This window comes from Parastagonospora nodorum (assembly GCF_000146915.1).
Source record: "Parastagonospora nodorum SN15 chromosome Unknown scaffold_1, whole genome shotgun sequence".
Classification (NCBI taxonomy): domain Eukaryota; kingdom Fungi; phylum Ascomycota; class Dothideomycetes; order Pleosporales; family Phaeosphaeriaceae; genus Parastagonospora; species Parastagonospora nodorum.
Window position 1 is genome coordinate 750415 of NW_001884549.1, and position 20250 is coordinate 770664.

The following is a 20250-nucleotide window of genomic DNA, read 5'->3' on the forward strand; positions in this document are numbered from 1 at the left end:
CTTCGTCTGAAGCTGACATACACTATTCGTATCTAGGTTCGAGGTGTAGAGAAAAGGTAACTACTAGAAAACTTCGACCATCCATCGCATCCATCACCATAGAAGCTCCAAAATATCAACGGTCAAACATAACTCAACTCAGCCACGCCCCCAACCAAGACCCCAGCGACCCTTCCGTCCGGAGGAATTATGACCAGGCTGCTCTTGTGTATCCTGTCCCTGTGGAGCCTGGGCTCTCTGCTGCTTCGACGACGGCTTGGGCTCTTTCCCTCGTCCGAAGATGCTTGCGGCTCTCTTCGGCGAACCTGGAGGCTTTGATCGCGGCTGCTGCTGACGCCCCGTGTCCGCCTTTGTGGCTGGTGGTCTATCTCGTTGCTGTCCTCCACCAAGTGCGGTTGATGGCCTCGTCGGAGGGACCTGGGAGCTCTCTGGTGCTGATTCGGAGGCTCCTCTGGACGCTGCCCTGCGATCTGGTGCTGGTGTCCGCGGTTGCTTTGCAGTCTGCGGTGGTGGGGACTCTGAACTCTCGAGGGAGGTTCCGGTACTGGAGTCGTCGTTGTATTCACGAGAGGGACTATCGTCTTGGCCTTGTGACGAGAGCTCAGAAGAGGGATCTTCCGAGCTTTCTTCGGTACTGGGCTCGGACTCCTGTTCTGGCTGCTGTCTTGGATGTGGTCTGCCCATAGTTTTACGTCTCGGTTCTTCCTCTTCTTCCGACTCGCTAGGGGCATGTCGGCGGGGAGGCCTTGAGAAAGTCTCATCTCGCGGCTGCGGGCGCGGGCGAGAGGGTTCTTCGTGATTCTGCGGCCGACGCGAAGGTAGATGCGCTTGAAGCCAGTGATGGTCCTTCTCTTGGTGACGAGGAGCTTGTTGCGCTGGAGGTTGATGGCGAGCGGATGGCGGCGCTTGGCTACGAAGGGGCTGCTGGCGAGGAACGTTACGATGGGGAGCCTCGGATCGAGCTCGAGGCTGGGCTTGCGGGTAGTCTCTTGGAGGCGGTCGGTATTCTGGCTGCGCTCGGACAGGATACTCTCGCCGGACTGGTACTGGCGGATATGGCTCCCTTCGGACAGGCGCGGGCTGGTATACAACTGGTGCAAGCCGTGGGTAGTAGTCATCTTTCCGAGCATAGATGGGGGCCTCTCGAACGGGGTAATCATAGTCTCGGGGTGGGTAGTACTCGCGAGGTGGTAGTGGCTCACGGGCATAAACGGGACGGTATGGCTCCTGTCTAGGTGGGTTGACATAAACCCTTGGCCTTTGTAGCGTTCCCCCAGGAGGTCCTCGTGGTCCTGGTGCCGCGTGTCGAAAGGGAGGAACGAAGTGCCTGTCCCGATGAGGCTCAGGGTTGTGGTGCTGGACCGGCAGTGCTTGTTCTTTTGGCTTCGTGCCCCAACCTAGGAATCTCCGCTTCTTTGGCTCCGGCTCGACTTTAGGCTTTGGCGGCGGTGATTGTGTATCCGGACGAGTCCATTTTGGTGTCTCACGAGGTGGATAAGCAGGAGCTGCAGGATGCTGTTCTTCAGGTGGGTAATTGGGGACCTTTTTGTGCCGTCTTTTCGCAGGCGCAGAAGATTTCGAGTCCTTCTCTACTGGCTGCGGAGGTGCAATCTCAACCCCCGGGGCTACGCTGACACTGCGCGGCCGTGCAGTCTGTGACCGCGGAATAGTCAATACTCTGGGGACACGGTCGTCAATTTCAGGATCGAATCGAGTCTTCGAACGTGCTAAAGGTGGTCCGAGAGACTCCGGGTCCCTCGAGAGGAGAGCTGTAGGAGCTCTGTCGACCCTGCCAGGCTCAGTCTCGGGTATGGCCTCTTCTAGAATTGTAGGTCGTCGCTCCGAAACATGCTGTGCCGTTTCCAGCTCAAGTATCTCAGAAGGCTCTTCTTCAAGTGGTTCTGGTGAAGCTGAAGGAGCCTCGGGTCCAATTGCTGGTAAGGCGTTGTAGACATCGTAAGCAGCAAGTGGCTCGTCGAGTAGGGATGTGTGCGCAGAGTCAGGCTTTGTGACTGATCCTTCGCGTGGCTCGGTTTCTGGCTCAGGCCGGCCAAAGTCGATGAGCAGTTCATGCACCGACGACAAACTGGATTGCTCCTGAGAGTCAGCCAAAATCTCGGTTTTTTCTTCCACAAGAGGCTTATCCACAAGAGGCCTTCTCGTTGGCCGCCTCGACTGCAACACTGGCGGGGGTGTCTGGTCCCTTACCGTAGGCTGGCGCAAAACACTTGTGGGCTGTCGGGTAGGTTGCCTCGACACAGGTTGCGTCGACGCGCGTGAAACCCGCTGAGACTTTATTTCTACCACAGGTTCTGGCTCAGGTTCAGACTCGGAAAAAAGCTCTGTATGAATAGATGACGATGCCGAAGAAGGTACAGAGTCTGCAAGCTCTGGACCGACTGTGATCGCTCTCTCGATACGTGTTGTTGCACGACGTGTGACGGCACGGGATACTTCACGAACTTCTGGCCCAGCCTGCTCCGGTTCAACAACTGTCACTCGACGTGTCGAAACTCGTGTTGGCGGAGCTGGTTCTGTGCGCCGTCGAGTCGTTTGTCGCGAAGGTAGTAGAGAGGCTGCTGGCGACTCTGTAGGCTGTCGAGTCATTTGTCTTGATGGCGGAAGAGGAACTGACAGTGGATCTGTCGCCTGCCGAGTCAATTGTCTTGAAGGTGGAAGGGGCATTGCTTGCGGCTCCGTTGACTGCCTGGTCAGTTGTCTCGAAAGTGGCAGGGGTAACATCTCTGGTTCTGTCAGCCTTCGTGCAGGTCTTCCGGTGGCGACTTTCGAAAGTGGTGGGTCACCCGGCCTGATAGGATCAGGATCAGACATGACTGTCGGCCTCCTCGAGGGTATTGGCGTTGATACTTCGAAAGTAACACGCTGTTCTGGAAAGGTTGGCTGACGAGAGACATTTGTAGTGCGTCTTGAGACTGATGGTGGCGATCTGACAGTGGTCTGGCGGCGCAGCGGAGGTTCATACATGGCCGTTGGACGACGCGTCGCAGCATGTAGAACATAATCATCCTCCTCCTCTGTGATTGGCTCAACTACCATCTCCAGTATTTCATCTCCTTCTGCGACAGAAACTGATGATGGATATGAGGGACTCGAAGAATCAGGCAAAGCGAATTCTCCCGGCTGTGTCGATCTCCTTCTTGCAATAGGGAGCTCCGGCTCAGGATCAGCTAATACTGGTTCTTCTCCCGTAGAAGGCGAAGAAGGTGGCGCCGATGGCTCTATAGCTGGCTGAGTCAGTCTTCGTGTTGTAACCCTCCGGATGATCTCCTCGGGAGAAGGCAATCGTTCTGTAGGCCGCCGTGTTGTCGCCTTCCGCAGGATAGGCTCGGGAGAAGGTTCGAGTTGAAGAGGTTCAGACACATGTTCCGAAGAAGAAGATTCGTGGCCAGCAACAGGTTCGGTGTATGTGCTTGTCAATTGTCGTGTCGTGACCCGTGATATGGCGGGCTCTTCAACTATTTCTTCGGGTATGGGAGATGGTGATCTGATAGACTGTCTACGACTCGGTTGTGTCATGGATCGAGTCATTGTTATAGTGTGAGGTTGAAACTCCGATTCAGGCTCAATGTCATGAACAGTTGCTCTACGCGTAATTTGGCGAGTTGGAATCCGCGAGATTGGAGACTGTGTCTGTGGCTCCTCAAGACTGATTTCCGATGAGGAAGATGATGTTGTAGGAGGCGAATCATTGGCAAGTGAAGGTTGCTCTTCTGTTTCTTTCATACCTGGCACGCTTGTCGGCTCAACTACTTCTTCCTGCTCACTCGACACCGGAGAAACAAAGGAGAAAGTCCTTTCAGGCTGTGTTGTGGGCTGTCGACTCAAGAGAGGAGCCTTGCGCTCGGTATGCATACGCTCAATGGGTTGTCCCTCAGGCTGAGGCTCGCTCTTCTCCTCGCCTTCCTAGAGGTCGGAAGAGAAACTCTCCTCCGTTCCGACCTCTGACCTCATAGTGGTCTTCCGCGAAGGTGGTATAGTCACTTGACGGGTTGCGATACGCTCCGGCAGTGGCTCGTCACGGTCGTCGGAGATCGAGAGGTCATCCTCAGACTGCGGAGTGGAGGTCTCGCGTATCGACTCTTTTCTGAGACGCCGCTCGAGCTCCTCAATACGATCGTTCAAGTTCACAATGGGACCAGTGTACCTCCGCTGTGGCGGTGGAGTGCTAGTATCGTATTCTTCTTCGTACTCGGGCTCAGGTTCAGAGTCATATTCGACTTCAGGCTCTGATTCGTAGATTAGCTCATATTCAGGTGGCTCTTCATAGTACGGCTCGTATTCGGGCTCATTGTAGAATGGCACATATCGGGGTTGTGGGTAGTAGATAGGCTCATATTCGAGCGGCCCTTCCAACTCGCTTGGTTCACGATCCATCAGAGCAGGTAGTGTATCAAGGACGTTGGTGATAGAGTCGATAGCGGCTGGCAGCTCATGCTGCGCTGCCTCCAGCCACCTCTGCACCTCTTCCGGTGGAAACTCACTAGGTTCTTGATCCCCTGTCATTTCTTTTGCCTGGGTGGCAATGCGGGTGAGCACTCTGCTCAGTCGACGCTCGTCAATCTTCTGGTCAATCATTTTCGGAATCTCCTCCACCACAGAACCAATAGACTTATTCCTCAACCGTGTAGATTTGCGGGACAGTCCTGTAGAGACTTTGCTGAGCACGCGTTGGATGGGATCGATCATAGGCTCTGAGGGGCGGCGGTCTTGAAGTTGAATGCCAAGATCTTCCGCAATGGTGTCCAACTCGTCCATCATCTGTGTTCGTGCTTCCGACAGCTCTGATAGATGCCGACGAGTTTGCTGGAGCCAAGGATCGTCGCTAGAGTGCTCATCGTCGCCAGATTTACCCCGAACCGATTGCAAAGGGCTGCTATGATGGAACGGAGGGGCGACTGGCGGCGTGTTCTGTGCTGGAGCTTCCTGGAATATTTTATCGTCCCGAGCTGTTGGTCGCCTGTCAAGATCGACCCCGAGGTTATCCGCAGCGGAATTGACAAGGTCGACCAAGTCCGGAACTGTCTGAACTGCCTCACGCAGAGTGGGAGGAGAGTCATTTACATTTGGCTTGACTTGCCCAGGGGAGCCAACATTCAACTTCTCAGCAGGTTTTGGTGGTACAGATGGACATGGTGGTCGCCATTCGCATGCCTGTGGTTGACATACTGGTTGGCACGTTGGTTGGTACATTGGCTGGTACATCGGGATGTACATAGGCTGAACTGGCTGACAGACAGCCTGGTGCGTACACTGACTTCGACATGAGGTGTGTTTGGGCATAGTACACTTCGTACCCTGCTGGCAGCGCTGTACGAGATCCTCAGAGACCCTGCGAAGCTGCGAAAGACTAGGCTGTGTTTGTTTGATGTTGTTGATCACACCCTGCAACGAGTTGGTGTGCTCATCTATGATCGCATCGATGATGTGCCCAAGGTCTTTCGCAAAAGTATCATCACATTTGCCCGCCGGTAGGCACTCAGAATGGTGCCGACGCCGCTTTGAGCTACGCACTCTCCTGATACTGGGAACATTAGAGGTGGACGAGCTAGATATCGAGGAGTCTGTGATAGCCCGCTTCCGTAACGAGCGCTTCCTCGCCTCGTGTAGGTCGGGTAGGGGATGATCCGCCAAACACTGCCGACAAGGTCGCTGAACAGGGTCGCTTCGGACCTCGGAATTTCCCATGTGTGAGAAATGTCCACAGGAGCGCCTGATCCAGTCGCCAGGGTCTTCAAGAGGCTTGTAAGCTTTGAATGTCCTGCGAGGTTTGATGCGAGCGCCGGGAAAGCCAAAGTCCTGTGTCTTCCGTCGACCGTAAGCACTACGCCAGTCGACATGATCGGGAACCTCGACATCGAAATAGTCTGATTGCACGCCGATATTGGCTGTGGGAATGTGACTATGAACAGTGCTACGTCGCGAAACACGAGGATCAGAACTTGAGCCATCATGGCTGAGGCCCCGAGGTGCAACATGTCCATCGAGGCTATCACTGTATGTGTTCGGCTTTTGCTTCCGCGACGTGGCCGCCTTAGTCTTCGAAGCGCGCTTCGGCAGTCGTTCAGGAGCATCGTCTGCAGGCTCTAGAGGGGCACTTTGTGATTGGCAACGCCGCGTCCGATGGTGGAATGGTCGTGTGGCCTCTTCGACAGCTCCTCGAAGATTGTCACCAGATTCGGAACGTTGACTCTTTTGTGTGCGACCCTGAGGGCCCTGTGCTCTGCCCTCTTCCGTCTCAGCGGCTGATGTCGATCTGCGAACGGTACGACGTCTTACAGTATCTCCAGAATCCTGGCTTTGACGTGACTGTCTGGCTTTCTTAATGGCAACAAAGGACGCGTTGGAAACCTCGTCCAGTTGGGTCTCGTCGAGTGCCCGGCGTTCAAAGCCCAAGGCCCTGGCGTCGCAAGAAGAGGTATTCAGTAGAGCAGTAGAAGGATGTTTTCTGGCTGACTCGGTCTCGTCCAGACCAATATCTGTGGTGGGCAAGAGACTATCTGGGATGGGCGAGTCTTGTCGTTTGGGAGCTGTGCGTTCAATCATGCTAGAATGATGTACTTGAGCTTTCGGTTTGGCATAAACATGATGAGTGCGAGATGGCAGAGGTTCCTCTTCCTGGTGCTGGATTTTCTTGGTTAATGTGGCTGTTGGTCCAGAAGGTGGGAAGATAGGAGATGACCGGTTCTGCGATGCTTTACTCTCGAAGAAATGTTTCACAGCTTGCACTGAAATTGGCTTCGCGGGCTGACGTGTTGGCACTGGTCGCACCTCGGGGTCCGGTATGTTGGCTAGTCCATCAGGCTTAGCAGGAGCGGCTCGAGTTTTGAAGTGGAAAGCGCCTGTAGTGCGTGGTCGACCTTCAATACTGGCACCGGCCTGAGACGGTGGTCCAGCATCTGCTGGAGCTCTGACTTCACGGTAAGGATGTTCGACACTTTCTAAGACCTGGCCGTACCTACAGAGTACAAAAAGTAATCAGTATGCCCGTATACTCTTGCTGTCGTGACCCACGTACGGATTTTTGCCTTGCAGATACGCAGGGGATCTTCGCTCAGAAGTCTCCTGTGCTTGACTTGACTGCTGAGGGAGTGACAGTGTTGGCTGCTGGGCGAACTTGCGCCGGGACGCGATCGTCCGCGGGGGTCTTTGTCCTTCGGTGCCTTGCTTCACAGCAGATGCTTCGTACTCAACGCGTCGCGTGCGAGTCGAGGGCTGCTGCGATGGCTCGCCAGGTCCCGTGTTGAGGGGACGGGAGCCGGGCTGTGATGTCGCTTGATCGAAACCACGGCGCATTGCACGGAGGTCTTCGTACGCAGGCGGGATAGGATGGGATCAGATAGTGAGTGAAATACTAGTAGTTACGTATAGAAAATGGGTCCAGTAAGAGACTAAGAATGGAAATAAGGTGGTCAATGTAGGGCTGCAAAGAATGTGAGTGCACTCAGTCCAGGTAATGTATACAAGACAGAAACGTAGCGAGGAAAGATGGAGTGTATGGACTGGTTTTAGAAAGCACCTTCTTGTCTTGTGCACATGATAATCGCGCATGCTTCGCACCTGATACTATACAGCTGGGTGCTGTACCCGCGAATCGCTATTTACAATTACTTCAGTGCCGCCTGCAGGCTCTCGAGGACCTGTGCCTGTTAGCAGTTACTCAGCAATCTCAGTGCTCTTCTTACCTCGAGCTCAATCTTGGCCTCAGCAATGTCTGCCTCGCTGCCGCTTCCACTGGCAATCTTCTGGGCCTCGGCGATCTGGTTCCTGACAGCCTACCACAAATTTAGCTGGGATGTCTCCTGTTCTATGAAGATGTCTCCTACCTCGGCGCTGAAGTCCTCCAACGGGTAGCCCTCAACCGCGTTGATGCTGAGAACGGAGTTGGGCTGCACAGTCGCGAAACCTCCGGACAGGAAGAACTGCTTGCTGCCACCCTGCTCCTCGATGATCTCAACAAGACCGGGCTTCAACTGCTCGATTGAGGGCACGTGGTTGGCCAGAACACCCATATCACCGGTCTCAGCGGGAAGGTTGACCTGGACGCTGTATCACATCTCTCGTCAGTATTCGCGCGCCTTGGTGTTACAGGATCGGGGGGTCTGGCGGCAGACGTACACATCCTGGGACTTGTAGATAGACTATCGACACCTGGTCAGCTTCAATTTTCTCGAATTCTCCCGGGCGAAGCCAATGCGCCAGCTTTGTCGGCCACGGGCGATGCATACCTGGTGCGGAAGAGCTAGGGACAGCTTGATCTTGTCTGAGGCGACCTCGGCGTAGCCTCTGCGCTGAATCGGGCGGGCGATGGCGGCAGGCCTCACGCGGACGGCAGCCCTGGCGATACGGAAGGAGTTCATGATGGATGGAGGGGTGGTGAGGATGCAATTGCTGGTCTGCCGGAGCTTGTTGGTGAATCTGCGAACCCGAAGTTCTGCGCTTGGCGGGTTTAGCCGATGATCCGCCGCCTACATCGCTAGCGCGCTTTCACGATTAAAGAAGTCCAGTTGAGTGCTTGATGGTATGACAGGTAATTCTACGAGGCTTTTTTATGGCACGGAATGTAGTGAATGCAGCAATTCGACCAGTTTGGAAGGATGGAATTGATCTTCTGACTAGGGGTATCTCAAAAACAAAACGCCAGTAGCAAAGCCTCCCAGTACTCCATATTCTCAGCGATGCCCGGGTACAAATACGAGCACAGAGTGCCAGGAACTTAGTCGTCATAGAACTGCTGCGGCGCTGCCATGCTCATCCGTAGCTGTCTTTCTCTTTGCTTCGCCTGCATCTCAAGTGTTTCCACCGCATAGCTCAATCGGTCCTTCTTTTGCCTCAGTTGCTTGTATCTCAACTCTTGCTGTGCACTCATAGCCTTCCCTGTCGTTCCTCTTTGCATAGCCCTGCTATTTGGACGTGACCCAGTCGCGCCCGAGCTATCGCGCCCTAGCCGGCCGTCGTTAAGGTCGCACTTGGCGATGAGTGATTGCTCGCGTCGTTCGAGCTTATCAAGATAGTTCTCGACTCGTTTCAAGAGATTGTCAACTTCTGGCCGTATCTCTGAGAGCAGCGCGGACTGGGCAGTTTGAAGATCGGATTCGGAGATGAGTTCGAAATGCTGCAGATCACTGTTAGATTTACAACGGATTCTGCGTCTAAATGTTTGGCCCTTACTCTTGTGGTCTGGAGCACCTTTGCCAAACGAGGGAAGTCGTTCACGCCCTCAGCCAGAATATTGATAGACGAGTCGAGCAATTGCATGCTGTTCCGCAATGATCCTACACAGCCTTCCAGCGGCGAACCCATATTTCCAGTGTGATAGTTGAGTGATAGTACTTTAAGTCCCTTTCGTCTCAGGTGATAGTGTTGGGTTTGCGGGGTTGCGCTCAATCGCGGGAAGGTAAACAGTCGGGGTTGTCCGACGTTCTGCCGCCGTGCCAAGATCGAAGTTCTGCAACTGGGACCGCCGAAGCTCAACCTCTACCAACGACCCCATCGCATTTGCAGCACTACCCATTGCAGCTTCATCTCACACAAAATGGCTGGATTCCTCGGAAAGAAGTTCCCTGCGCCCGTCGGTACGTCAATTGGGCACAATCGAGCTCGGTGCTCGCGCCTCGAAGAGATAGCTAACAAAGCTTCGCAGCCCGCCCCATGTGGCCTTTCTACATCTCCGGTACGTCGAACTGCTGGATGCATATTTAGGGGAGGACAAAGCGAATAGCAAGAGGTGGAAACATGGCCCAATGAGGCCATGGGGATCTTCGGGTGTGCTGGAACAAACGGAACAGCAATACTGACAGAGCCTACTAGGCCTTGTCATCCTCTACGGTGTCAACTCAGCCGCAAACGCCATGGCAACAGGTTAGCATCAAATTCCGCATAGACGTGTGCTCTCTCGATCGCCGCAAATGCTGATTGTATCTAGCCGACGAGTACAAGAACGACCCCCGAAACCCTGCTGTAAAGAACCAGTCGGCCAACCACTAGATCTTCACGTGTGGAATATTTGATGGAACAGGCTCGACGGGCATGATGGGAGACACTGTACAATAGCCGCCGAAATGGAACTGTTAAGGGTACCTCGATTTGCAAGAGCTGTATAGACGTTGCGGAATCAAGCACAATACAAGCGACATCCACGATTGACTGAGATAATCTGCCTGAGTATTCGAATCTACGTTGCCTCCGTACGCCCAATTCCTAGCAATTCCCTATCACTTTCCAGTGCGCCTTCCACTGATTGAAGAAGTGCATATGGGAAACCGCCAGCAGAGGCATGGTCTAGTCTGCGTACTTCAACAGAAATAATTCCTCACTTGTTTCACTGTCTCATCGCTCAGATTGGCAATATTGCACATTCACCTCCCACCGCAGGCCGTCAAACACGACAGAATTTGAGCAGGGAAATTAAACAGCTTGGAGCTATGCACAGTAGGTACTGTCAGGCTTCCATGCGCCAGCAACACCCTGCGTATAACTTGCGTCTATATGATGAGCTGCTACCTGTTGTACCCTCGTCGCTTTCTACAATACTTGATAGCATATGCATGAACTTCCCCACAAAGCTTGCTAGCAAGTCTAGCAAACTCAAAATAAGTTCGGGACAACATGTACCTTGGTATTCATGAGGGATACTGGCATTTTTGCCCTCATTTCTACATGCTCAACGGGTGTTGGGCGCATTTCATTCTCCGGGGTTCATCCTCGAAGCTGCTCCCAGCCACTTAAGTGAGTACAAGCACCTGCTGTGCCAGTTATCAGATAATCTCAGCAGCAACATTTTTTGATGAGGCCCCAGAGCGAGCCCGAATAACGTGTCACGATATCTCAAACACATGCATATACGAGGCCGATAATGACGCATGCAGTCGTGGACCGTGGCATGCCTCGATGACTTCGCAATCAGCAGAACTTGTATCCAATGAGAGAACTTTACAACACGTGTACAGCTGTGGCTCGTGGTGTACGCGCTGTGCATTCTGTATAATCAAGATTTCCTGTTGCCATTTTCTCGAAATGCTCCAAGACAACAGGAGTTTGAGACATGCGGCGTCGGAATGTACATTCGGAGGACAGTCTCGATGTCGTCCTGCAAGCGACATACGCTACGTGCGACCTGCCTGTTTCGATCTGACTGCAAAACTCCGACGTTTGCACCTGGCCGGTGGCCGATCCACATCTGACCGTTTGGTGCCTTGCCACATCGCCGTAGCTGTCAAACGCGGCCACGAACCGAGCGTTTGGACCTTGGGTTGCAAGCTGGACGATGACGAACAGAGCGAAGACAGGGTCGGACCGTCCTGCCCAGATCTACCCGGAACATAGTTTCTGATATGGCGTGAATCTGCAGCCGTGCTAGAGTTGGTGGGCAGCTCGACGACGTGATTCTCAGATGGTCCAGACGCCAAATATAGTAATCAAGCGGAGGTGCATAAAGGGGCATAGAGAGATGCTACAGTGGAAGCCTCGGCATGATCTGGCCTCGAGGCTACGGCGCCTGAAACCGTTTGAAGCAGTGTTAAGGAGCGCAGGCTGGCTGGCGTGCCCAAGTCGAAAATGAGCCGAAGCTCTAACTGGGTAGCAAGATACCCGATCACCCAAGGGGACGATCGGCAGATGCTGCTGTGAAAGGCATGCCTAGCGCGAGCATCACGTGTGGCTGCGCCCAGCCAAGGTCGGCGGTAGCGACGGGCCTCACCAACCTTCGCTCCTCCCATCTCGCTCCCCCAGCACCACAACCGCCGTGTGCGTTCATTCAGAGGCCTCTTGCTGTCCCCGTGTGTGCAGCCGCCTCGTTGCACCTCATAACGTAGGAGTAAACGATTTCTGATCGCTGCCCGCAAGACATCGACGGTGCCGCTACCCGTTGGGCTCTTCATCCACGCCCTGTAAGTCCAGCTCAGCAGACGGTCCCGCCGCCCTGTGACTTCCTCCGCCCGTGCTCTACTTATCACCCACAACGCACCTCTCTCACTCCTTGTACGCCTTGCACTCCTCTAACCTCACCTTGCCTCGCGTTTCCTCTCTTGTCGCGGCTCTCGGCTGCCCGCTCCGCTTACTCACCGCCTTGTTGGCAAAAGCCTCTTACTGACCGGTACACCTGCAGCAGGCTGAACCCCATAACAACAGCGCCCTTCCCAGCTCTGCCCACACCTTCTCCTACAACACCACCCTCAACTACAGGTCAGCCTCCTCCAGGTTGAATTGCTAGCAACCATGACGACAATGGTACGCCCCGACCCCGCTCGTCGTCAAGACACGAGCATGTATCCTCTATCAGGAACCAAGGCTGACCGCGTCATTTAGGATCTCCGTGTCGGCAACAAATACAGAATTGGCCGCAAGATTGGTAGCGGCTCTTTCGGTGACATCTACCTAGGTCCGTACAAGCTTCCTCCTGTCGACGTCACCGTAGCTAACCGTGTCCAGGTACCAATATCATCTCCGGTGAGGAGATCGCCATCAAGCTCGAGAGCGTCAAGGCCAAGCACCCTCAGCTCGAGTATGAGGCTCGCGTCTACAAGTCGCTCGCTGGCGGTGTCGGCATCCCGTTCGTGCGATGGTTCGGTACCGAGTGCGACTACAACGCCATGGTCTTGGACTTGCTCGGCCCCTCCCTGGAGGATCTCTTCAACTTCTGCAACCGCAAGTTCTCTCTGAAGACCGTGCTTCTCCTGGCCGATCAGCTCATCTCCCGCATTGAGTACATCCACGCCAAGTCGTTTATCCACCGTGATATCAAGCCGGACAATTTCCTCATGGGCATTGGTAAGCGCGGCAACCAGGTCAATGTCATCGATTTTGGACTCGCCAAGAAGTACCGCGATCCCAAGACGCACTTCCACATCCCATACAGAGAGAACAAGAACTTGACTGGTACCGCCCGCTATGCCAGCATCAACACTCACTTGGGTGTCGGTACGTACTCTTCAACCCTACGTCTACGTCTTGCGTCCCATACTGACGTGAACAGAACAATCCCGCCGTGACGACATGGAGTCTCTTGGATACGTCATGCTCTACTTCTGCCGTGGATCTCTTCCCTGGCAGGGCCTGAAGGCGGCCACGAAGAAGCAAAAGTACGACCGCATTATGGAGAAGAAGATGACCACCCCCACCGAGGTACTCTGCCGTGGCTTCCCCAACGAGTTTGCCATCTACCTGAACTACACCCGTTCCCTCCGCTTCGACGACAAGCCCGACTACTCGTACCTCCGCAAGATCTTCCGCGATCTCTTCGTCCGTGAAGGCTTCCAGTACGACTATGTCTTTGACTGGACCGTCTACAAGTACCAGAAGAACGCCCAAGCCATCGCTCAGGCAGCCAACCAGGGCCAGGGCGAGGAGGACGACAAGGGCCGTGGACGTCACGTCACCACCACTGCGGCTGCCAACGCTGGCACTGCGGCGGGTACCAAACGCGGACCTGTCAATGCACGCCAGGAGGGCACCGGAATGTGAGTTCGACATATCTGATCCTCGTAAGGACTCCTCTCCTCTGCGTTTGGTGTTCGATACGCTTGGCGCTGGGGACGCCCCAGACAGAATTTACTAACCTCTCTTTTCTGTTCAGGCAGCTCCGTTCGGCCAATAAGCGTGGCGGGGACCAGTATGCTTCCGGCGGCTACTGATTCATGATGCGGCTCTCGATTCGTCATCTCAACTCTCTTGCGGAACCGGCTCGTTTGATTCGGCTTCGCTCAATGCATGGGAAATGCGGCACCGCCGTCCTCGTTACATATCGGACGGCAGTCGCTCCTACTCAATATCAGCTCACGGGTTCATTTCGTCGATTATCTAGTATCGGACCTTGCGACACTCTGCGGTGCTTCGCATACACTTTGGCCCCTGGTTTCGACGATGCTCCCGGTCTTTCTGGAGGCTCGACCTACACGGTATTTCTTTGATGAAACAGCAATTACGCAGGCGGTAGCATGAACCCAGTTCTTGGTACCGGACAGCATTCACGGAATACCACGAACCATTAGGCAAACCTTTACGGAGTGCCTCCAGAAGAAGACTGATTTTTTGTTTGGTTCCACGGCTCTCATCTCGTTTTAATCGCCCCCCCCTTGCCCCTATGTGTTTTTGGTTCTCATCTTCACCTTTCCTTCGTGCGTTTCCCTCCTTCCGGACATGGTCTGCCAGCTCGTGGGGAGGTTAAAGCTTATCAGGGGACGAACATAACTAAATTGCAAAACATGGCTCGAAAGAGTACGAAGCTGAGTTGGTAGACCGGGTGGAGTGCTCCGATTTGCGGCTGGGGAAATGTGACGGGCTTGTGAGGAGCCGCTGCTTCCGGGGAAGAATATCTAGCTTGCGATCCTTGTGCTCGGGGACGGTACGACTGGTCACGGTGGTTTACTTTACGTTACTTGCTTTAGAAATGTATTTCCTTGGGTTTTTCCTAATGCGGTGCTTACAATCGTTGAGTCGTGATGTGATGTACAAGTGTGTGAGAGCGATGTTTTTCCAACCATGAGTGTCGTCCGATGCCCAGCCGGGTCTTGTACAGGTGATATACACGATTATACACTCGTCCGATTTTAGATCTTACAAGTCTTCCAACACATCCGCCGTCTTCCTCCTCCCCTTGCGGCCACCACTTCCTCTAATCTTGCGATCACTCGTGTACCGTCCGTCCCGATCTCCCCTCAATATCCTGGCAGGTCCTTCCTCCACAGCCCTGCCATCCTTCTCCCCAATACCAATCTCCACAACAACCTGCTTCGCCTTCTTCATCTTGCGGCCCTTCTTATCAAACTCGTCGTTTGGCCGACCCAGCCTCACATTCCTTGGTATCCTTGTCTTCGCACCCAACGCCCACAAGTCACCCCAGCGGACTTTTCTCGCGTCGCGGAACGCCTGCTTTGAAAAGCTGCGGGGCACGGTCCAGCGCTCGAGGGTCCCGGCTGGCGTGCACACGTCCAGGATAATGTGGCCGCGGCGCTTGAGAGCGGGGAGGATCAAACGCGGTAGGGCGAGTGAGTTTACGTCTTCCGGAGTTTGCAAATCGGCGTCGATTTTCTCGGCATCAGTGGTTGACTGGGATATGTTTTTCCACTCGTGGCCTGCGAACGCTGCGTCTGTAGTGTCCTTGGTCTGTGCGAAGCCCTTGCCAATCAAGTCGTGTTCGGGGAGGCGCTGGTCACGGCCGCGTTGGACGGCGAGGTAGGAGAATTGGACGTCTTCGTGGTTCTTGTCTTTGGCATTGAGGATGCGCTGGAGATAAGGGGGGCGGATGTAGCGTTGGGAGAAGAAGCAGAAGTCTTTACGGCCAGATGAGATACCGGGTGATGCGTACATGGGGCACGCAGAGTGGTTGGTGCAAGGGGCAATGATCATGCCGGTCTCCTTGGCTGTGAAGCGTGTGTCTTCGTCGGGTTTGCTGACCTGCTCTTGGAGAGGCGTTTCAATGTGAGGGGAGTCTGGAGAGGAGATGTGTTTATTCAATAGGAGTTCGCGAGCAGCGGCGATGACTTCAAAGCCCCGAGGTAGACCCTTCTCGAGGAGGATGAGAACACCACCTTTGGGGTTCAGGAGTGACCAGTACTTTTGAACCTGTTCTTTCCGGAGGTACTCTTGTCGGATAGACCAAAGAGTGTGTGGCGCAATGATGATATCGTAAACTTTTCGTGGTTGTTGCTCGTTGACGTCTTCTTCTTTTGGCACATTATCAGGTAGTCGAGGGATAAAAGTTGTATTATCCAGCAATCGACTTGCACGGTGTCGCAGCGTGTCGGAAGCAGTCAGCACTGTGGCTTTGCCTAGAGGCGCGGCATCTTGCGAGGTGTTGCCTGACTGTTCGTGCAGGCGCTGCCACTCGGCTTGGAGAACCTCGTGCCATGCGAGAACGCCAACACCGCCAGAGCCAGCATCGAGTATGGTGCCACCCTTCTTCTCCAGTATGTGCTCCATCCAAGGAGACCCGAGTCGCCGGCGGACCTCTACCAAAGCGCTCATGACGCTGGCATATGTTCCTGGCTGTACAGACGCCATATATGCATCCGCCTCGATGTTGCCCATGTCTGCCTGGGAGGGGTCGAGTGGGATTGCCTTCTGTTCTCTCCCCAACCTCGCTGGTGGTGTGCTCGCAGACAAAGGAAGGCCTTGGCCACCAAATATACGGTTCGAAGTCTCGGCGAGATGCTTGTGATTTGCGCGGGTCAGCAAAAGAGCTGTAGGGTCTACGAGGGTTTCTTTCGGCAAGAAGACGGTCGACGGCGAGGGTTTGAAACGGCCAGCGAGCGTCAGAGGATGAGCTCGCATGAAGTCATCGTCCTCCACTTCTTCCATGTCTTCCAAATCTTCGGCTTCGTGGTGTGCCAAGCGACTTTGTTCGTAGACGCTGTCGTGGTACTTCTGTGCCTTCTCTTCCTTGTGTACCTCCCACTCTTCTGGTGTCATTGTGGCTGCGTCTGGGTCTTCGCCCTCCACCACTTCTTCCAGACTCTCAACATCTTCGGACTCATCGACGAGCTCAATCTCTTCAAGCTCCCCATCTGCACCCTTTCGCAGCAGGACAACTGAGCCATCCTCCTGCTCCTCCTCAATAATTTCTTCTTCCTCCACAGCGGGTTCCAGCAACTCGTCGACCGTTTCGACAAACAGAGGTTCTCCATATAGACGCCGGTACACCTTGTATTCAGCCTCGCTCAGATATCCTCGTGGTAGCGAATCGCCGAACCGCTGCCTCGCTTGCCGTACATTGACTTCGGTATTGAGCTGCTCGATCGCTGGAGGAGGTACTTCTTCGCCGGCTGCTGCAGTTTCCTGATTTGCTTGTCGTCGTGGGATTGCCGTCGATATCACTCTTCGTTGTGTCCAGACATTAGCGACGGTCGTTTGCGACTTTTGCGGCGCAAGCTGCGCTTGAGATGGCAGTCGGGCGTTACGCGCTCTCGATATGGCGGATTGGAGGCGACATGACAGGCAAATAGTCTGTATGCCTCTCGTCTTTAGCATCTTCGTCCCGGAGTGAGTTCGTGGGTGTCGAGCAATTCGAAGGCGCGGGAGAGAAAGTTCGCCGCATCTTCACTCCACAAAACGCGCCAATCGCTTTCGAAGTTCAGGGTCCATCCAATCACGTCAAACCTGTTACTGAACACCACTCGCAAGACATGCTTCCTGGATTTGCAATGCTGGACAACATGAAGTGCAGCTATGTCCGTCCTACCGCTAGAGTAGCAGCAATGTGTTCAGGAATTATCCTGTTTGAAGCCCCGAATCATGGATCACCATGGGCTTGGACAGCATGGCCTGCACCAGCCCCAACTTAACAACCAAGTCGATGCTTGCATGTGCTGATGTCCCCGCAATCCCAGAATACACGCCAATGGACGATCTTGACTGCCTCCAGCGTGTCAACTTAACGGCCAGCTAACTTATGATTGGAGCCGCCTCCATCGGAGCACAGGAGCTTCCCCGCCGCGCCGCCATCAACTTCACGAAGCTACCTAGGTATTCAGTCAAGCTTCGTCTTTACTCGGAACAAGATCTGTTTCTCCGAAATTGCTAGATTTATCGCGATACGAAAGAAGAGTACCCTGTCAAAAGCAAAACACAAACAGGCTTTGAGCAGCCTCGATCTACCATCGCAGTTTAGGAATACGAGAAAGAGTTGTGGTGGCGGAATAGAACGTTCTTCAGCTTACTTATATCACTTCAAGCTAATCTTCGGAGATATCTTGAACCTGCGCTCTCTGCCATTACAAATGATCAACAAATTGCAATCTCAGCCACAATCAAAGAAGATGGGCTCAGCATCCACGTTCGACTACGCGTCGCTCAAAGAGCTGCTGAAGGACACCAAGGCCGAGGTGTTACTACCGAGCGATGGTGCAAAGTATGAGAAGAGCATTGAAAGATGGGGTGAACAGTGTATCAAAAGAGCAGTAAGCATTACACCTTCGAATCTCTTGTACTCGGGGTTTCCATATCAATACCAGCCATCAGAACTTCTCTAACCGCACGTTATCGTTTGACAAGAATCTCTTTTAAGCCCTCACTCTAACTACGCTTGAAAATTGACATATCGAGTAGTCCGCCGTAGTCCTCGTCACTTCGTCCTCCGACGTCTCAGCAACCATGACCATCATCCGGGACCACAGTATTCCCTTCACCGTCCGTGGAGGCGGCCACTCCACATCCGGTGCAGCTTCAATCGAACACGGCCTTGTAATAGACCTATCCAGCATGCGCGCCGTCACTGTCGACCCCGAAGCCAAAACCATAACAGTCCAAGGCGGCGCCCTCTGGTCAGACGTCGACGCCGAAGCTGCAAAATACGACCTTGCAACCGTCGGCGGTACTGTCAACCACACTGGCGTAGGAGGTTTAACACTAGGTGGAGGATACGGGTATCTCAGTGGAAAGTACGGACTGACCATCGGTATCCACACCCCCTCTTACCTTCTCCCTATTCTCCAACCCTAACCAACCCCACAGACGTCCTCCTCTCCGTCGAGATAGTCCTTGCATCCAGCCTCTCCCTGACAGCCTCCTCGCACGAAAACCCGTCCCTCTTCTGGGCCATCCGCGGGGCGGGCGCAAACTTCGGCGTCGTCACATCCTTCACCTTCCGCGCCTTCCCCCAAGCCTCCCCCGTCTTCGCTGGACCCCTGATATTCGCACCCTCCGCACTCCCTCAAATCGTCGCGTTTGCAAACTCTTTCCACGAGAAGAATGACGGGAACCAGGCGCTGCTGTGGGGGTTCAGTGCGCCGCCGCCTGCGAACGCACCGGTCGTCATGTGTCAGTTATTCTTCAACGGGGCAGAAGACGATGCGCGGGCGTTTTTCAAGGAGTTGTGGGATGTTGGGCCAATCGCAGATATGACGAGCATGATGCCGTACGAAAAAGTGAATGGTCTGCTCAACCACACCGCGGGCTTTGACGGGCGGAAACAATTCGGCGGTGGGGCGTTCAAATTGCCTCTTGGCGCCAATTTCGTAGAGAGCCTGCATGCAGAGTTTTCGGCGTTTGTGGGCAGTCATGAGCGCATGGGCGAGAGCATGATGTTATTCGAGTGCGTGCCGTATGGGAAGATTATGGAGGCGGGGAACGCGAGTATGGCATTTTCGAACAGGGGGGATTATTACAATTTGGCGACGGTGTTTAAGTGGTTAGTCGTTTTCACCCTTTTCCGACAATGCAGGCCTAAGTGCTGATATGCGTAGGTTCGATCCGGAGCTCGATGACGAGATTCGCGTCTTCTCTCGCAATTTGTTGAAGAAGGCGTCAGAGACGGCGGCGAGCAGGTCTGAGGATGGGGGCGTTGGGCAGTATGGAAACTACGCTTGTAAGTCGCGGAACGAAGTTATCAAGAAAGGACAGACCAGATTACTAATACTGCTGAAGCTGTGGATGTCGAGGCTAATGATATCTTCGGCGCCAACGTCAAGAAGCTGGAAGATTTGAAGCAGAAGTATGACCCTGACAATCTGTTCAGCCATGGTACAAAGTTGACGCCACGGCCGCTTGTTGTGGTGAATTGATCTTCTTCAACCTAAAGACCTACAGTCTCGAAAACAACCCAATTCCAAAGACAAATTCTCGCGCTATCTCATATCATTGATTCATTGAGCGCCCTTTGTGTGCACCTGAGATGATCACTAATCCCACCGCATGGAAAATGCATGCATTCCAAGAACATTTTCTTCTCCTCCGCCTCCAGACCTAGACATCCTTCATCAACTCCTCCAGCTCGTCATCCTCATCCCACCCTCCCCCGCCCCTCCTCTGCACCACAATCTTCTGCTCCTCCTTTTCATTCTGTTCCGCGACGGCCCCCAAAATCTCCTTGAGCTGCTCCTCACTCACTTTCTGCCGTATCTGCCCCGTGCGCGCCAGCATAATCAGGCGGTTCTCAATGTCCGTCGCGCGCGACTCTTTGACGAGCCGGATCCGGCCCAGGCGGTCAGCCGCGTCGGGCGTCAGGATTTGCGAGAGGATCGAGGAGCGTTGGTCGGCTGCGTGGTGGGAGTTAGCGGTTGGGGCGCGGAGGAAGGTCTGATGGGTGATGTTGCGCGTGTGGGGAGGATGGGAGTGGGGTTACGTACCCTCTCGTTGTCTGTGGTTGATTTAGTTTCCTCATATGGCACGGGTCATGTTCAATTCGTACTGTTTTGATTCTTGCTCTGAGCCTTCGCCGCCGCCTCCGCCGCCTCCACCTTGTTGCTGCAGCTGCTGCAGACGCGCGCGGCGGATGTTTTCGAGATCTTCGTCAGACAT

At 54.2% G+C, this 20250-nt stretch overlaps 8 protein-coding genes across 8 annotated transcripts; 3 read left to right on the plus strand and 5 right to left on the minus strand.

Moving 5' to 3' along the window:
• Positions 1-138: 138 nt before the first annotated feature.
• SNOG_00318 (hypothetical protein) lies at positions 139-7314 on the minus strand (the record flags this gene model as incomplete). Its single annotated transcript, XM_001790956.1, has 3 exons — positions 139-3924; positions 3961-6976; positions 7037-7314. The coding sequence occupies 3 exons, from the start codon at positions 7312-7314 to the stop codon at positions 139-141; spliced, it is 7080 nt and encodes a 2359-aa protein (XP_001791008.1).
• Positions 7315-7495: 181 nt separating this feature from the next.
• Positions 7496-8418, minus strand: SNOG_00319 (hypothetical protein). The gene is made up of 5 exons (XM_001790957.1): positions 8247-8418; positions 8137-8159; positions 7845-8064; positions 7704-7793; positions 7496-7658 (listed from the first exon to the last, which is right to left on the minus strand). Exons 1-5 carry the CDS (start codon positions 8376-8378, stop codon positions 7626-7628), a joined length of 498 nt encoding a protein of 165 aa, XP_001791009.1. The 5' UTR covers positions 8379-8418; the 3' UTR covers positions 7496-7625.
• Positions 8419-8734: 316 nt separating this feature from the next.
• On the minus strand, positions 8735-9321 carry SNOG_00320 (hypothetical protein; the record flags this gene model as incomplete). The annotated part of the gene is made up of 2 exons (XM_001790958.1): positions 8735-9133; positions 9190-9321. 2 exons carry the CDS (start codon positions 9319-9321, stop codon positions 8735-8737), a joined length of 531 nt encoding a protein of 176 aa, XP_001791010.1.
• A 177-nt stretch (positions 9322-9498) lies between these two features.
• On the plus strand, positions 9499-10185 carry SNOG_00321 (hypothetical protein). Its single transcript, XM_001790959.1, has 4 exons — positions 9499-9593; positions 9662-9691; positions 9829-9879; positions 9944-10185. Exons 1-4 carry the CDS (start codon positions 9554-9556, stop codon positions 10003-10005), a joined length of 183 nt encoding a protein of 60 aa, XP_001791011.1. The 5' UTR covers positions 9499-9553; the 3' UTR covers positions 10006-10185.
• A 1553-nt stretch (positions 10186-11738) lies between these two features.
• SNOG_00322 (hypothetical protein) lies at positions 11739-13479 on the plus strand (the record flags this gene model as incomplete). The annotated part of the gene is made up of 5 exons (XM_001790960.1): positions 11739-11906; positions 12128-12246; positions 12325-12397; positions 12448-12936; positions 12992-13479. Exons 2-5 carry the CDS (start codon positions 12235-12237, stop codon positions 13477-13479), a joined length of 1062 nt encoding a protein of 353 aa, XP_001791012.1. The 5' UTR covers positions 11739-11906; positions 12128-12234.
• Positions 13480-14571: 1092 nt separating this feature from the next.
• Positions 14572-16983, minus strand: SNOG_00323 (hypothetical protein; the record flags this gene model as incomplete). The annotated part of the gene is made up of 1 exon (XM_001790961.1): positions 14572-16983. The coding sequence occupies one exon, from the start codon at positions 16981-16983 to the stop codon at positions 14572-14574; it is 2412 nt and encodes an 803-aa protein (XP_001791013.1).
• Positions 16984-17732: 749 nt separating this feature from the next.
• Positions 17733-19584, plus strand: SNOG_00324 (hypothetical protein; the record flags this gene model as incomplete). The annotated part of the gene is made up of 5 exons (XM_001790962.1): positions 17733-17912; positions 18061-18392; positions 18503-19141; positions 19197-19318; positions 19378-19584. 5 exons carry the CDS (start codon positions 17733-17735, stop codon positions 19512-19514), a joined length of 1410 nt encoding a protein of 469 aa, XP_001791014.1. The 3' UTR covers positions 19515-19584.
• Positions 19585-19695: 111 nt separating this feature from the next.
• SNOG_00325 (hypothetical protein) lies at positions 19696-20250 on the minus strand (the record flags this gene model as incomplete). The annotated part of the gene is made up of 3 exons (XM_001790963.1): positions 19696-19988; positions 20079-20089; positions 20141-20250. The coding sequence occupies 3 exons, from the start codon at positions 20248-20250 to the stop codon at positions 19696-19698; spliced, it is 414 nt and encodes a 137-aa protein (XP_001791015.1).

Coding starts and splice junctions, on each gene's coding strand:
- SNOG_00319 (XM_001790957.1), bottom strand. CDS start 8,378: ATGAACTCCTTCCGTATCGCCAGGGCTGCCGTCCGCGTGAGGCCTGCC. Junction 8,160..8,246: donor CCCTAGCTCTTCCGCACCAG/GTATGCATCGCC, acceptor AGGTGTCGATAG/TCTATCTACAAGTCCCAGGA. Junction 7,659..7,703: donor AGGCCAAGATTGAGCTCGAG/GTAAGAAGAGCA, acceptor TAACAGGCACAG/GTCCTCGAGAGCCTGCAGGC.
- SNOG_00321 (XM_001790959.1), top strand. CDS start 9,554: ATGGCTGGATTCCTCGGAAAGAAGTTCCCTGCGCCCGTCG. Junction 9,692..9,828: donor GTGGCCTTTCTACATCTCCG/GTACGTCGAACT, acceptor AGAGCCTACTAG/GCCTTGTCATCCTCTACGGT. Junction 9,880..9,943: donor CGCAAACGCCATGGCAACAG/GTTAGCATCAAA, acceptor GATTGTATCTAG/CCGACGAGTACAAGAACGAC.